This window comes from Talpa europaea (assembly GCF_964194135.1).
Source record: "Talpa europaea genome assembly, chromosome: 9".
In the NCBI taxonomy this organism is placed as follows: domain Eukaryota; kingdom Metazoa; phylum Chordata; class Mammalia; order Eulipotyphla; family Talpidae; genus Talpa; species Talpa europaea.
Genome location: NC_140076.1, coordinates 41,007,459 through 41,024,263, shown reverse-complemented (window position 1 = coordinate 41,024,263; position 16,805 = coordinate 41,007,459). Strand labels below are relative to the sequence as shown.

The window sequence follows — 16,805 nt, the reverse complement described above, 5'->3', positions numbered from 1 at the left end:
TTTTAAATTGAGATGGGCAAGAATAGAATAGTGTTTTTAATGTATGTTTTTCTTAGCCACAGTTTTAAATGTTCAGAAGATTCCTGGACATTCCCCAGGAATAGGCATGCTTTATTACTATTATTAAATGAATTCAGAAAATCATCTAATTTCTTAGGTCACCCCTCTCCCACCCTTGCTCCTTAAGGTGCTTTTATAAATGAATTCCTCACCATGTAGGAGTGACAACCTGGTACAAAGGAATGAACAGATTCAATTTTTTAATCCAACTCTACAAGTTACAAATTATGTTATTTCATTAAGTATTTACCTTTTTGTGTCTCTTTCTGCTGTGCCAAGATAAATAAAGTCTACTCTGAATGGTACTCTTAAATGAAATGAAACTAATGAGATGTCATATATTATATAATCACGAAATATTAGGTGCTTATTAAGATCAGTTATCATTCCCTTATGATATTAGTACCTGATTACTAACATTACATCAGCTTACTGCCTCAGTTTAACACTTAATGAGTATCTAACACATGGGGGGCACTGGGTGATGTACAAACGCAAAGAAAAAATAAGGTCTGATTCTTACACTCAAATAACCAAGAGTCTACTGAGATAGTCACATAAATGAGAACTCCTTTTTCTGGAACAGAGTTTCACTGAGATCTTTTCACAATTTTTTCCCCTTTATTATAAATACTAATGGATTATAAAGGAATAATAGGAAACAAAATGGAACCAATCTAGAATATCAGAAAAAGAGACATTATAAATTTTTAAATGGTCCATTAAAATGCTCTTAAAAATAGAACATATTTCTGTACTTGTTTATTTTTCACTCATAAGAGCCACAGACTGTCCTATCTGATGAAAAATAAACATGGTATTTTTAAAATCGCATAGTAAAAATTGTGTTTTAACTAGCCTACTCACCTAGTAAGAAGCTCCTCTAAGAAAAGGGAAGTAACATTAAGTGTCAACTATCTACAAGTATTCTACAAGGTAATGTATATGCTTTATTATCATTTAACTCATAGAAGGTAACTTTCAGGGCTAGCAATTTTTTTAAAAGCACGTTAATCCAAGTGTATTTGTATAAGGATTCCATAATATGCTGCATTTCCCATTTCAATTATACCTTTCTAAACTTGCAGTCACCTTGATTTGCTATTTCTACAGATTCAGGTAACCCCACCTTATAAAATGACAGATAATTTCTTAACAAAGTGACAATATAACTTTTTTACAATTTTCTCAGAGACCAATATTTCTCTTTGTTATTCTTGCTAAACAATAATGGAAAAAAGAAAAATAGCTAGGAATATTTTTAGACTCTAAAATCCTTTAACTGAATAGAAATTTATTTATTGTTTATTTACATATTAAAATTGCATTAAAGTAAAATCATTCATTTCGTAATGTATAGATTTCAGAGATTTCCATATTTTGCCATCAAATTTGACAATAAAGACTTTGGAATGTCAAAGAGGACTACACCTGACTTTATCTATCAGTAAGCATATAATTCAAAGTGCAGTAATTTTCAGAGGAACCTATCTCTGCCAGGCTAAGTCAGTTTTGTTGAAGACTTATACTCTGGAGAAGACAGAGACTCAGTGTTCAAGGTTGGCTTTAAAAGTAAAAGACCTTTTCCTCTAATATCAGGAAAATCCTGAGATGCTCATTAGCAATCACTTACCTTTGGACCTGGTAATCCAGGTAACCCAGGATTTCCATGTGGTCCTGGAATACCCTGCAAATGGTAAAATAAATAGTCAGCTAATTCATAATCTAGATATGAAAAACAGTATCTATGATATCTATGACAATTCAAATAAATATTACATAACACAACTTTATTAAAATAATTGCTACCTTTTAACAAAATTCTCTATTTTTCTGAGATCTTGAATATTTCTTATCTTGGAACAGACCTATGGCTTCTATGCTTTACCCCAAAACTGTGTTTACCTCTCTCATCACCACAGCACAATGTGCCATTTCTAAAAGCTGTGCAGAGTAAGAAAACTAAAAATAATAAATTAGAACAGTTTACTTTCCTATCAACAGGTATTAACCCCTTCTGCACTTGAGTTTTTGTTCAAGTTATTATCTATTCCTTAAAGATTTCACTTATCTAGCCCCCCCTACACCTCCAAAATCATTGTGTGATCAAATGAGATCACACCTTATTTTTTTTTTATTAATTGATTGATTGATACATACAAGCACTGGGTACAGTCAGAAGCACGGGAGGGTGAGAGAATTCACCAGAGCCAGAGCGGGGAGCAGAGCAGGCAGAAGGACCGAAGTACACTGCTGAGGGGAGCAGCGGGCGGGTGGCAGGAGAGGTCTGCGCGCCATGTGGGACCCTCCTCTGGTGGCCGGGGAGCAGCCGGGGATCGAACCGGCACTGCAGAGGCTTCGAGCAGCTTCGCAACCCAGTGCTCAACCACTGCGCCACAGGGGAGGCCCCACACCTCATTTTTAAAATCCTGGCTACATCAACATTAGATGATTTCTCTTCCCTATCTCCAATTTTATTTCACCTGGCTAATAAATTAACAATCTGAATTCAAGCTGTATTTACTGAATACCTACCATACAGAATAACTGTTAATGTTTTATATTTCTTATTATTAATCCTTATAATAGTCCTGCAATGTAGTTATTTTCACTTCCATTTAAAATGTTGTAAATTTAAACTTACATAACCAGCAAGTAAGAAAAACTAAGATTCACTTCCAGAGAGTCTTCCAGGACTGCAGGCTCTCTGTACTCATCTGGGGTTGGTACCCACCTTTGTGTTCTTCTCTCACACCTCTATCTTAACACAGAACATGTTATACATCTTTTCAATTACAAATTAATAGAGCATGTTTTGGAAAGGAGAGGGTTATCAGCAATTCTAATATTGAAATATTTAACCTAGCATTATAAAAAAGATTAGATTCATGACATAAGTTATTTGTAACCTTCAAAAGGCAAACTTAATAATAAAGAACCTGGGAAAATTGTGAGGATTAACAAATGAGCTGTTGATATAAGGGCAATGGCTATCAATTACTATTTCATAAACCTCAGTAGCCCAAGTGGGAGCCTGAACAATAATGTTAAGAAATATCAATACAATGAAAGCTGAGGATTTAAAAAGGGATAACCTGTTGATTATTTCCATATGGGATGAACTCTAGCAAGAGAAAAATGTTAAGATGTGCATTTTAAGTTATAACTGGCTGAATGGAGATAGAATTATGAACAAAAATAATAGTCTTGTGGAGAATACTATTTCTTCCTTAAGGAAAAGAGTTGGACATATAAAATTTCTTCAATAGAAATAAAATAGGCTGGAAATTAGAGAAGGCACAGTGGGGCAACATGGTGTATCGTGAGAAGTGGAGATTCAGATCCTGATGGTCAGGGGAGAAATACTAGTGGAGAGGGGACAGATTTTCTGCAGAAAATCTGGCTCCAGGTCTCCATCCAAGAGGATGGAAATGGTTTGGAGGCTAGAGGACAGCAGTTGGCTAACATTATTGGAAGAATATTATAGATTATCAAGTATAGAGAAATGAAAAAATGCTAAACTACCACCAGTGCCCAGTAAGAACTCAGCTTGGGCCTCCTATTGACAAGGGTATGATGTGAACATGGACAACTTCATAGTTGTTTTTAGGGTGATTTTCATAATTTCATTTGTATGATAAAATCAAGGTGATATAAATGGTATTTGCAGTTGTCTTTATAACATCACAATTCTCTAGCTCACTGAAAAAGGGATTTCTGTAGTTTAAAAGCCAATTTTTTAAGTTTGAAAGAAAGTAATTTTAACATCGCAATAAATCTTCTGTTGGACCTGGTTAATGTAAGAAACCATTGCTAATCCTTAAGACAGCTTTTTCCTCAGGACAATTATTTTTCTAGTCAATGGCTCCAGTATTTTCCACTATGTAATTCAGGAATGCACTGTTTCAAGGCAGCCCACTCCTCATTGTCCAAAGCAAATGAACTTCAGCATGGGCTATCAACTACTGAGAAGATCACTTTGTAAGGAGGAATAATGTTACAAGTAGCAGACAAACAGCCACTAACCTAAAATTTGATAATATTTCTTCAGCATGTTGACAGAGAATACTTTGGCTGGATGTTTACACACAAAGGAACATGCTGCATGCTTTTCTGAGTTTTAAATTCCAAAGCTGCTCTTACTGGCAATAGTAAGGCTAAGCTTGAAGATCCAGGCAGATTTCCAAAGGAAGTACATACTGTACAATACAAGGAAAAACATACTGGAAGGTGACTAATTCTGTCAGCAAGTGGAAAATGGAGTCTGTTTACTTACCCGTGGACCTCTCTTTCCTGAGAAACCTGGGACACCTGCTGGACCAGGTGGGCCCTTGGGAAAGAAATGCCAAGAGATTAGGCATAACAACAGACACATATTTCCACATAGACTTATTAAGGTTTTTACTCTAGGCAAATTCTTTTTCAAATCCCAGTTCCTAGCTGAGGATGACCTTCAAGTAAATGATCCCAGTACCTAATCAGCAGGGGTAAGAGTTGAAACTAAAGTGTCCTCTTTAATCTGTCTAGAAATGGCAACAGGAAGTCTATGACTTATGATTACAGCCACCATACCTGCTTTTTACAGGGACCAAAACTAGTAGTTTTGTGGGTAATTTTTACCTAAATTTACTTTTACTACTAAAGGAGGAATTCAATTTAGGGTTTGGAGACCAACAACTAAAGGTTTTGTCAGACACATTTCAAAAGGGGACTAGCCTTTAAAAATTAAAGCACTGGCCATTTTGCATTCTCTTAAAAGATTTATACCAAGGTTCTGTATACTGTGTTAAACTGTTACAGTCAGATTGTTTGACTATTTCCAGTAATAATTCTGCTTTATACCAAATGCAGCATACTAGGAAACCACTAACAGTGAAAGAATTCATAAAACAAAATGTAAACACAAAAACTAATCAACTTTTAAATGCTATGAGTTTATTACATGTTACTAAATATATTTTAAAAAAATTAAGAAACTACTTTGATTTTTCATGTAATGCCTTATGTCATCATTTTTATTCAACAATTACAGAAGAATAAATGTTTATTTGGGGCAGGTTAAACATATTCATTCATCTGTTCCTTCATGGAATTACTCCTGAGTACTCTGCAGTCAAGGCATCATTCTTGTTTATTATAGAGCACACACATTCCCTTTTACAAATACTCAGTATTATAGTAAAAACAGTATGAGCTTTGAAACTAGACATGTCAAGCTTAAAATAGTTGTCACATCATAAACAAGTAGCACAATCTTTTTATGTAGCCTTTTCTCCATTTCTCATTTTCTTACTATTAACTGCTTTGCAACTTTACCTGATATTGATTTCATAGTCATTTTGCAGTTTTCTGGTATTCTGTATGTATTTCAAACTGTCCAGTTTCCCTTCATTGCATTTCTCCCTTCTTCTACCCCAAAACTTGATTAAAAAAAAAAAAACCTGTCATGTATATTCTAACACTGAGAACAAAATACTTATTCAGTTCAATGCCAAACTGAGGACATTCTCCTTCTTAAACCATTCAAATATATTAATAGCTATCACTATGTCACCTGCTTTCACCAAAAATTGACTTTCAATTTTTTTTAACTGGAAATTCTTTTCAAATTAGTTATGGCTCTGCTGTTATAATCACAAATTATAAACTGCTGATTTGAATTTAAGAAAGAACTAAAAATGAAAAACTAAATTTGAAATTAAATAAAATCCAGTTTGTTTTACTGCACATCATTCTATTTATAACAAAACCTAACATTATTCCACTCACATTGAAAGAAGAGATGTTATTACAGTTAATATTAGATACTGGAGAGTTAAGAAAGCATACTAGATATCATGGTTGAAATATTCGAGTAGTTTGATAAGCACTAAATACAAACGAATTCTAACTGTTCTTCACAATTTTGCATTTCCAAATCTTTGAGAACATATTATTAATAGACATTGTCTAATAATACAAAGAAGTAATTTTTATGCAGCATGACTTTTTGGAGGATAATTACTTATTATCTATAAATAAAGTACTAAGATAAAGGTACTTTAACTTTTAGGTGATTGCTTAGTATAAAAGAAATGTATAATTCAAATAAAACTGCGAAGGTTTTCAATTATTCAATCTAGATTCAAATCATTCTTAATCATTTACTAGCCAAATAACCTAAGAAAAGTCAGTTATAATTTCTAATCCTTAGTTTCCTCATCTTTAAATTACTTTTGACAAAAATAAACTTTTTAAGAGTTATGGTGAGAATTAAAGATACTGTACATAAAATACCTGTCAATATGTCTAATACGTCAGTTACCTGGTATAACTCTAAAACAAATTTGTAAGTTATGCATGAGGTACAGCGAGGACTCAGTTAATGTTAGCTATTATTGATTATGTAATATATTTATGTGTATATCTAGACATACATATGAAGGCAAATATAATCAGTAGACTGACTGATACTTCTAAAAGATCATAATTCCTGCTCAATTAACCTTCAAATATTCCTCTGAGTATTAAGTTAGAGTTAGAAGTTAGAAAAAAAGGAGAAAATAAAATTCCAGAAAATTATAAATTAGGACATAGGTAAATCAAAGCAAAACAAACAAAATCATAATCTTATTGAGGAATTAAAAGAAAACTCAGAATAAGGAAAAGTGAGCAAAATGAGATCGCCAAAATAAGCAGGAACCAGATTATATAAGATTGCACAGAATATGATAAAGAATTTTTTATTCTTAGTGCTTTATTCTTCTGCCACCAAAGAGTTTAAGTAGACAAGTTACATAATATGATTTATGCTTTTAAAAGAGCACTAGAGTATTTACGTAAAAGATGACAGAATGAGAACATTTTTAAACTACCCTTCCTCCCTCAAAACCCACTAGAAAACACCAAAAGAAGAAAGCATCACTTCCAATGAAACAAAGAAAGGATCACAACCACAAACCACAAACTATGAAGATTATCTTTCAAATACTGAGAAACTTTGGAGTAAAGAAAAATGTTGAAAGATAACCAAAAACAATCTCAGACTTCAACCCTTGGACAAGCTATGCATAACTAAAAGTTTATTGTTCTCAAAAATCCATCCCAACAATCCTTGATTACCATGATGAGACTTGAGGGAATGGGAAAGCCATAGGGGAGATAATTCATGGCTCAATAGAGACCCAGTTCCAAACAGCCCACAGTAAGGAAGGCCGTCAAACAAGAACCCCCCATTACTTTTATGATCTACAAGGAAATCTCCCAACCCTAAGAGACTTCTGGTGGTGACAGGGGTAAAAGAAGAACATAAATCACTATATTACTTTACAGAGAGTCTGTGATATAAAGGGCTTCACAATAAATTATACATGAAAATGAGAGGAGGTAAGTCTCTGAGGCCAAAATAAATATGGTAGGAGGAATTTTAAGTCAGTAACCTAAATTTGACAGTGTGAACCAATCCACTTTTTTTCTCTTTGCCTCTCCCTGTACTATACCAACACAAATAGTGGCCCAGATAGAGTTATCTTATTTTAAAAGTGATTAATAACCAGAAAGAACCCAATATGGAGCCTACACATAGATGTTGGAGGGGAGGAGGAAGTGTGAAGAAAGAGCAGTAAATTAAAATTATTTACCGGAAAAGGAAATTCTCCATGCAACAGAGAAAAAGTTTAGTTATATGGTTTACTATAAATGCAAAGAATTTCAAGACAACATTTTTTATGAAAAGAGAACTCAAAGAATGAACTACAAGATTAAAAAAAGAGCAATCAAAGGTGTGAAATGGGAACCAGAAGAGCTTAAGAAATGAAAAAGCAAAAAAAAAAAAACAAACACAAACCATTATAGATGAAAGCCATATCAGAAGTGATAAAACTTACGCAAGTAAAAAAATCAATAAAGGGATATGGGTGTGAATTTACACAAAATAAGAGAGAGTGACCACACAGACATGACAATAGAAAAGTAAAGGCCATTCAACATGTCATTGGAGTGCCTGGAGAAGAATATCGGAAAGTATTAGAGGATAAAAGGAAAATTATTAGAGGATAAAAGAGGAGGCTTTTCTATAATAAAAATAATCTTCAGATCAAAAACATATCAGGAGAAATTGATACAGAATCTAACAGATGAAATAGGTTTCAAAAATAATGTAAAAAAAAACCACATGGACACACAGTGGAAGAAAAGTCACAAATAGAGAAATATCTGGTTGATCTCAGACATCACACAGCAGCATCCACTTTAAGAAGAGGTGAGACATTACCTACAATATTCAGTATTTTATCACCACTTACTCTCTGATTAGTTTTATAAAATCTACATTTAGATTTTAGTGCATTCTCAAAATTCAACAATGACACTCCCATCAGATATCCAATGGATTTCTCCTACTTTTGCTCAGTTTTCCTCCTCTGACTTCTCAGGCTGTTTGCACTTCTCAACAATTTCTTCTCCAAACTCTCTTCTTTGGTTTTGTAATAATATGCTATTCTTTCCCATCTCCCTGACTACTCCATCACATTTCTGCTTTTCTTCTTATATAACCCAAAGCAAACATTCCCAATGATTGGCTTTTTTTTTTTTTTAAAGATTTATTTGTTTATTTATATAAGCACTGGGTACAGTCAGAAGTGCAGGAGGGTGAGAGAATTCACCAGAGCCAGAGCGGGGAACGGAACAGGCAGAACAGGCAGACTGACGAAATACACTGCTGAGGGGAGCAGTGGGCGAGACAGGAGAGGTCTGCCACACCATGTGGGACCCTCGCTGGTGTCCGGGGATCGAACTGGTGCTGCAGAGGCTGTGGGCAGCTTCGCAGCCCAGCGCTCTACCGCTGCGCCACCAGGGGAGGCCCCCAATGATTGGCTTTTAACCCTATATAGGTCAAACTCCTTTTATGAAAATGCTATCCAACCCTAAATCTTCAATAATACTGATAGGAAGACTCCCAAATCTATTGTATAATCGCCATCTCCTGCCTTGACCTCTCTTTACTTCAGTTCCTTCAAATTCTCTAACTTACTGAATTGTTGAGTGTATTAAATGTCTTCACTTATTTTCCTATTCTAAAACTGATGACTTCTCTTAACTACTATTTGTAGTAATGATATCACCATTCTTTTAATCCACAGACTAAAACTTGAGAGTCACCTTTGATTCTCTTTGTTTCTCATCATTTTGCTTGGTCCCTAGGACTGTTAATTTCTTAGTTCCACCAAATCTTCCTTCAAAATAGCTCGACTCCTTTCTTTCCTTTGCATTTTTACTGTCAACCCACGTAATTTCCTAGTCTTGTAACATCATGGGAATTCCCTATCTGTCATTGGCACTACTACCAGACTAGACTGACTTTCTTATTAATACTTCTACTTAAAAAACTGCAAAATTTTACATTGAGAATAAGATAAAACTAAATTATCAATCTGATAATTATCTTCATACGGACAATATCCAGTTTGGGTCTGTATATGTCTGACTTTTTCTGATATATACAGAAAAAGAAACTAGGTTCCATACCTATTTAATATGACCTGCTCAGTGGCTCAATTATTAGTATGTTGATAGTTGTTGTAGCCTAAAAGAATTTCTCTAATATATTCTTCAGATTTTCTTTTAAAACATTTCAACATTTACTCTAATAAGACTTGCTCAGTATCTATCAAATCCGTTTGAGTAATAACCACAAAGAAAATATGAGGTAAGTAATGGCATCATCTTCTCCCATTCTATGGTTTCACTGTGGAACTAAACCAATAACATATTTTGTTTTCATCAAAGAAATACTTTAGGATTATTTTACTCTGTTGCAATTTAAAATTAAAAATTCATTTCAAGCCATGTAGGCTGATTTTTTAAAGTATACAAATAAAAAAGGCAACAATATATTTCAAGTACTGTGATTTAAAGCAGCTTTAAGTGACTTTTAAATGATTTTAAAAATTTTAAATGTTCATCTGTAATTGCTCCTACACAATAAAATTTCAGAGCTGAAAAAGTCAATGTACTGTCTCATCATTTTGGTTATACATTATTAAATAGTGACTTGGCTGACATTTACCACTGAATGAGTTGATAGGTTGAATGGCTCTTTTCATTAGGTAGGTGGAACTTTCAGTAATCCATAAATGTAAATTGATATTATTAAAGATATGTTACTCTTCATAGAAATTAAGTTATTTCATTTAATATGATACTACAAGGATTTGCTTTTTACCCAATGATTCATTACAAAACTATCTTTACCTAAAACAAATTCTACATTCTAATTTTAGTACATGTGATACTATATTGATGAAAGAATTTGTATATTTAATGTATTTTTCTTTAGTTTACTAAAACTTTCATATTCTTCTCTTAACATGACTGCATCCAGTCTATGGGCTTTTTGAATAAGGAATACTGATCTACATTTAGCAGTTGAAGGGCTAGTTGGATTTCAGCTAGGATTTCAACTGAGCAAGAAAAACATAAAGCTTACTCACCACTTTACCAGAATTAAATAACCTTTTCATCCTGCCAATGATAAAAAATAAGGTAGAATGTTTGGGCCAGGGTTGTGTTCTGGTTAGATGTGTTATAGCAACCATAAATTCACTCACTATAGTCAGGATACATTTCTGCAATGGGCCGGTTCTGTATTGTTCAGTCTATAGGATTGTTATTTGAAATGTATGGGAAGTTAGTGACTTAAGACAGATTTAAAAAACAGCAACTTACGGGAGGTCCAGTGTCCCCTTTTGGCCCTTTCAGATTCTCCATTTCGAGCATTGCATTAAGATCCTCATAATAATAATAATCATAAAGCTCAGTTTCATAGCTATTTTCGATGGGATAAATAGCATCAGAATCAAATTCACCTTCCTTCCTTAGATCAAGGTGATTATCCACAGATGGTCCATCTGTCACTCTGTATAAGGTTGTGTTTAAAATCCGTTGCATTTCCTGGAGTTCATTAGTGTATAGATTTGCAGTGATAGCCTTCTTGAGATTGATAGCTGTATCTTGTTTTATACGTGGAAGCACAGATGATATCTCCTTAAATGGTGACAGATCAGCTTCTCTATCACTATGTTGTATAGCTCTGTCCGATACATTTAAAAGCGAACTTAATTTCTCTGTGCTAATTGTTCTTGCCTCGCTGAGGCAATGATGGGTCATTGACAAGCTTAAATTTTTCTGAGTATGCTCCTCAGTGATCATCTCTTTGGCCTGAATCCCATGATTCACAATATCCAAAGCAGAGATATTCCCTGAATGAAGAGAAGTTAACTGAGATCTTGATATCTGGTTTTCCTGTTGTTTGTATACTGCTGCAGAATAATTACTTATGGTATTTGGGATGCTTTTGCTTTCAGTAATGTCTTTGCCTTCTGACAATACTTTTCCTCCAAAATGTTTAGGCAAGGGAGAGTTTTCTGGTTTCTTAGCTGGTAGTATAGTTGTATGAAGAAGGTTTGTCTCAGGATGACAATGTTGTTTTATGTATCTGCAATAATTTGAAGACACTTCTGCAGAAGGAATAATATCCAGCTGACATACTATTCCTTCAAAACGGACAGAATCATTGCTCATACTTCCCAGAGTAAACACACTGTTAGACTCAAAGGTATGAAATTCTGAAAGAGTCTCTCTGCTAAAATATTTCTTTCCACACTCCACAGACATGGAGACAACTTGGTTTCCAACAGTAATGGCGAATGAATGCCACTGCTCATCATGAACACTATAGTTGAAAAATACAGACGGCTTTCCTCCAAGGTATACCACTAATTTTTTAGGTAATAACTGCACTCCTAGTTGCAGTCTATTTTTATTTCTAATGCTGAAGAGAAATGCATTATTAATGCTATATGACTGTAACACAATTAATATTGTAAAAGGGTGTCCTAAGTTGACTGGTAAAACTTTCAGGAGAGGAGACTCAATATAAGCATCATTTGTTAAAATTACACCTGATTCTGTTAAATGGACCCCCTGAGGTAATGGTGTAGATGATGATGGTACAGCAGTCACTGATGAATGTCTTACATCTTTGTCTCCAAGGCCGAGCTGATGAAGAATGTCTATGCCTGCAAATTAAAAAAAAAGGGGAGGGGGAGAAAGAGAGTCTTACTTTTATGCATTCTTATGTTCATATAAATGAGTATAAGAAAATCTCCCATGGGCCTCCCCGGAGGTACAGTGGTTGAGCACTGGGCTGTGAAGCTGCCTGCAGCCTCTGAAGTGCCGGTTTGATCCCTGGCCGCTGGCAAGGGTCCCACAAGGCGTGCAGACCTCTCCTTCCACACCCACTGCTCCCCTCAGCAGTGTACTTCGTCAGTCTGCCTGTTCTGCTCCCCGCTCTGGCTCTGGTGAATTCTCTCACCCTCCTGCACTTCTGACTGTACCCTGTGCTTGTATAAATAAAAATAAATCTTTAAAAAAAAAAAGACATCTCCCATGTCTATATTAACAATCTCTCAAGTAACCGTGCTCTATAAATAATCAATTTCCAGAATGGGAGTTGAGGGGGAATGTCAAATGTTATACTCAGTAATTTGAAATATACAACACCCCAATATCACCAAACCCTATATTTAATTAATATGCTCTCATTATTTCCCAATCATATAGGAATCTTAATTGTTACTCCAATGAATATACATGTTCAAAGATTCCCAGATGCCATTTATTTTTTAATTTTTAAGTTTTTATGGATCCTATGTTAAAGATAAATGGGAATAGTTACAGAAAAATATGTAATTTGGAAAGTATTTTTAAATTAAGTTCACACAATCTTTTAAACTATAATCTTTTCAGGATGTTTTCCCTTTGTGCCTTCTGGGAATTTACAAATCATATAAAAGCTCTCCCTCTGCCAAATGGCCCAGTTGTATGCTTGCCCAACACTTGAGGTACCCATTCACCTTGATTTTTCCTGGAAAAGAGAACCTAAATCCCTAATCTTTTTCTATCTTTTTCTATCTTTTCCAAGTTTCTCTATCATCTTCCATTTTTATTCCTATCTACACAGTAGTTTTTATCCAAACAATCTGTAGATGCTTATTTATTATGTAATAAAGACTTTATATAATATGGATTTTATGTAATTATGGACCTTTCTGATTTATTTTTGTTGATAGTATACTGCTTATCTCTGTGATCTAATTATAAACTCCTGAAACACAGATTCTATGTTCTAGTAATTGGCTATATACCTACCTTGCAAAGTTTTATAAAATTCTGAATGAGTAAATTTGCCCCACTAAAATCTAATCAGATATCACATTTATCTCTATAATGCCATAAAACTAAATAGCATTTGTAAAGAACGAATTCTTTCTCAAAGATAGCCATATGATCTGCATTATTCTTTGGGTTGTAAGTCTCTCATCTCCATTTTTATACATATATATGTCAATTCATAACTTATTAGTGAAGAAAACACATTTTTTGAAAATTAGCTAGGATCAACACCTTAGTTTTCATTTTATAGGAAATTAGTACTTATTTTATAATCCATGCTTTATTACAAATACCAAACATAACAAATGTCAGATACAAGTATGATAATTGTATACAATAACTATTAAATATTTCTATTGTAAAATCTAGCAATATAATTAAAATGTTTTCTCATTAGAGCTTTTACAAAAGACTTGAGTGTTTTAATGTGAGAACAATCATTTATAAAGTAGTTGCAATTTTATAATATTAACTAAGACTATATGACGGTATGTCTCAAACTTTTCCACGAAAATGTTCCTAACAACAGATTAGAATTACATGCATCTCCAGCAGTTTGGGGAATATTTTTAAGATGCCCCAAAGAAACAAAATTTATTTGACATGTAATGTTTAATAATTTGTGAAAAAGCATTTTACTATACCATATGTCTTTTGTTTCAATATAAAACATGAATTACTATCTAAATCAGTTAACCATGCCTATCCCCAGTCTTCACTGAAAATTTGTATTTCTAAATCATATACCAAAAGCTTTGTCTTTGAGTACTCTTGCCCAATGCTACCTGCCTGAGAGTGTGTATCTGTGAGGCAAACTATGGGAGAAACTCTGCTACTTAATGCTTAGAGTAAATATAATCAAAGTATGTGAAAGCTAACATTCTGTGATGCCAGATAAGCTATTCTTACATAAAAAGAGACAATTATGTGGCATAACATCATGGCTTGCTCCAAATCTAGAAACCTTTCCCTACATAAAGAACAATTTAATACATTTAATAATGTAACTCAAATTTCTGTTGCTATTAAAAGCATTTATTATCAGAAAGAGCAACATTTGAAAATTTTAGAATATGTTGTGTTTCCAGTAGTTCTTTATATGTATTTCCTTCAATTAAATTGAATTTTCATTAATGTTCTTATGACAAATAGCTGGAATTTTTTAAAAGTCAAATGCCTTTGAGGTTTTACTATTGAATAAATTTCCTTCCAATTCAATGATTACTGAATCATTCTTGCAATCCTAAAATAAAATCTAGTTGATGGTTGAATGTTGAATTTTCATAGAATTTGATAAGTACTTACAAAGGGGTTTCAAGTACAGAACTTTTTAACCAACTCTCATTCATTTTATTTGTGTCCTCTAGATCATTGTTTATATTTACAAAATTAATCTATTATGGACTAAGAGGTAAGTTTCTTCCCACTAGTATGTCTATTTGGCACTTTATCACACACAATTTTAGCTTTATGAATATTGGCATCGTAGTTATTATGCATGGATAACAGGAAAATCATAATCAGTAGATGTATTTTTTTTTTAGTAGATGTATTTTTTTTTAACTATAAAAAATTTCTATGTTTGGTCTATTATGGTTTTGGTATAACTTCTACATTATCTGGTATTAAGAGTAAGCTCCATTTCATCCCTTTTATTTTTGGTCTCCATTTCTCCGATATACTTTTGTCCTTATTTTTATCTACTCTGAAACACTGTGTCTTAAGGAAAAAGGAAGGAGTTTGATTTGTTTTGTGATCTAATCTGAACATGATTTTTTTTATGTCTAAATCAAACCCATTACATTTAAGTGTGTTATGATTACTTTAATTCATCTACCATATTGTTTTATATTGTCTTCCTAATTTCTTTTTTTCTTATTTATGAATACAAGAGCTGGGGTGCAGACCAGAGACATGTGGGGTGAAAGGACCCACCAGAGATAGAGTGGGGAGCAGAACAGGCAGATGTACTGAAACACACTGCTGAGAGGAGCAATGGGCGAGTCAGGAGAGGTCTACTGCGTCATGTGGGTAGCTCCCTGGCCAGGGATAGAACTCATGCTGCAGTGGCTATGGACAGCCTCATAGGTTGCGTCCCAACCCCTTGTGCCACCAGGGAGACCCCTGTTCTAATTTCTTAAAGACTTTCACTATGTGGTTTGTTACCTTCCCTTTGTTTTTGTATGTTTGAGATTTTAGAAAGATGTGTATTTCCTCCTAAATGTTAGCTTTAAAACTATGAATTTGTATGGGGCCTCCCTGGTGGTGCAAGGGGTTAAGATGCAGCACTATGAAGCTATCTGCAGCCACTGCAGCACCAGTTCGATCCCCAGGCAGGGAGGTGACTCACATGGCGAGCAAACCTCTCCTGACTCACCTGCTGCTCCCCTCAGCAGTATATTTCAGTCAGTCTGCCTGTTCTGTTCTCCGCTTTGTCTCTGGTGAATCCTCTCACCCCCTACATTCTGGCCTGTACCCCAGTTCTTGTATGCATAAATAAATCTTTAAAAAAAATTGAATTTATACAAGTTTCCCATCCTCTTTATTTAGACATATCTATTACTCAATATTTTCTTTCCATGTTTCCCTTTTCCCTTGCCAACTAATATTAGCTAATAGGATTATTTCTCTTAGTATTTACTTTTATTGTTCAATATCCTTAAATTACTTTTTAATAAGCTTAGAATATTTTATCAGCATACTTGATCTACTTGTCTTTCCCTCTCAATTTTACTTTCTTTTTTTTGGTAACTGTACCATTCCTGCACTGATAGTTCATATGGCATTTATATTCTGTTCTGTTTTCATATTTTATTTTGATAAATAGACCAGTCTTTTGCAGTAGTTTTCTCAGTCACTTTTTTGTTGAAGTTTATTATAATAGTTTCCTTATGATGGTTTCCTGGGAACTTTTCCCAAGTGTTGATTTTTGCACTGTTTGTAGCTTTGTCCCTTAAGTATCATTCAACATAAAATTCCTCTGATTCGGTCTTTCCTTGACTCTCTTGTGGATAGAGTTTCATTATGATTAGGTGCTTCATGTCAGGGTAGAAAAATCTCTGAAGAGGGCTAATTTTTTTTCCTCTTTTTATAAGTGACTCAAAATTTTACACACATGCCCCAAAGGGTTTTTCTTTATCTTTGAAGGAGAGCAATTTTTGTTTGGTCAATAGGAAGGTATATCCTATCTGGATAAGTGTTTCTAGGCATATAGATGCCCGTTTGTTATACAGATTCAAGGTTTTTTGTTAACTTCAGCGAACTTCTCAAAAAATGTATTCTCAATTTTCAGGTTTATTATGCACATGTTGAATTTCCACCGCTATTTTCTATAGCTATCATTTCTCTAATTTTTCAAAATGTTCTTTATCTTCAATTTCACTTGTTTGAATTTCTCATTTCTAGCTCTACTGTGTTCCCTATTGCCTTGTAGCTCTTTGGGCATTTTCATTTTATCTTGATTTATAAAAAAAATTTCCCTACATTTCTTTTCTGAATTCTAAAAGCTCGCAATTCACAATCTTTTAATGTTT

General features: G+C 33.9%; 1 protein-coding gene across 1 annotated transcript in view; it reads right to left on the bottom strand.

Annotated features, from left to right (window-relative positions):
- Positions 1 to 16,805, bottom strand: part of COL24A1 (collagen type XXIV alpha 1 chain) — a gene marked incomplete at both ends in the record, with an annotated part of 264,900 nt that overhangs the window by 225,675 nt on the left and 22,420 nt on the right. The window contains 3 exons of the mRNA XM_084243185.1: positions 1,694 to 1,747; positions 4,337 to 4,390; positions 10,765 to 12,116. Of these exons, the coding sequence (XP_084099311.1) occupies positions 1,694 to 1,747; positions 4,337 to 4,390; positions 10,765 to 12,116 (1,460 nt within the window). The remainder of the gene's footprint in view (positions 1 to 1,693; positions 1,748 to 4,336; positions 4,391 to 10,764; positions 12,117 to 16,805) is intronic.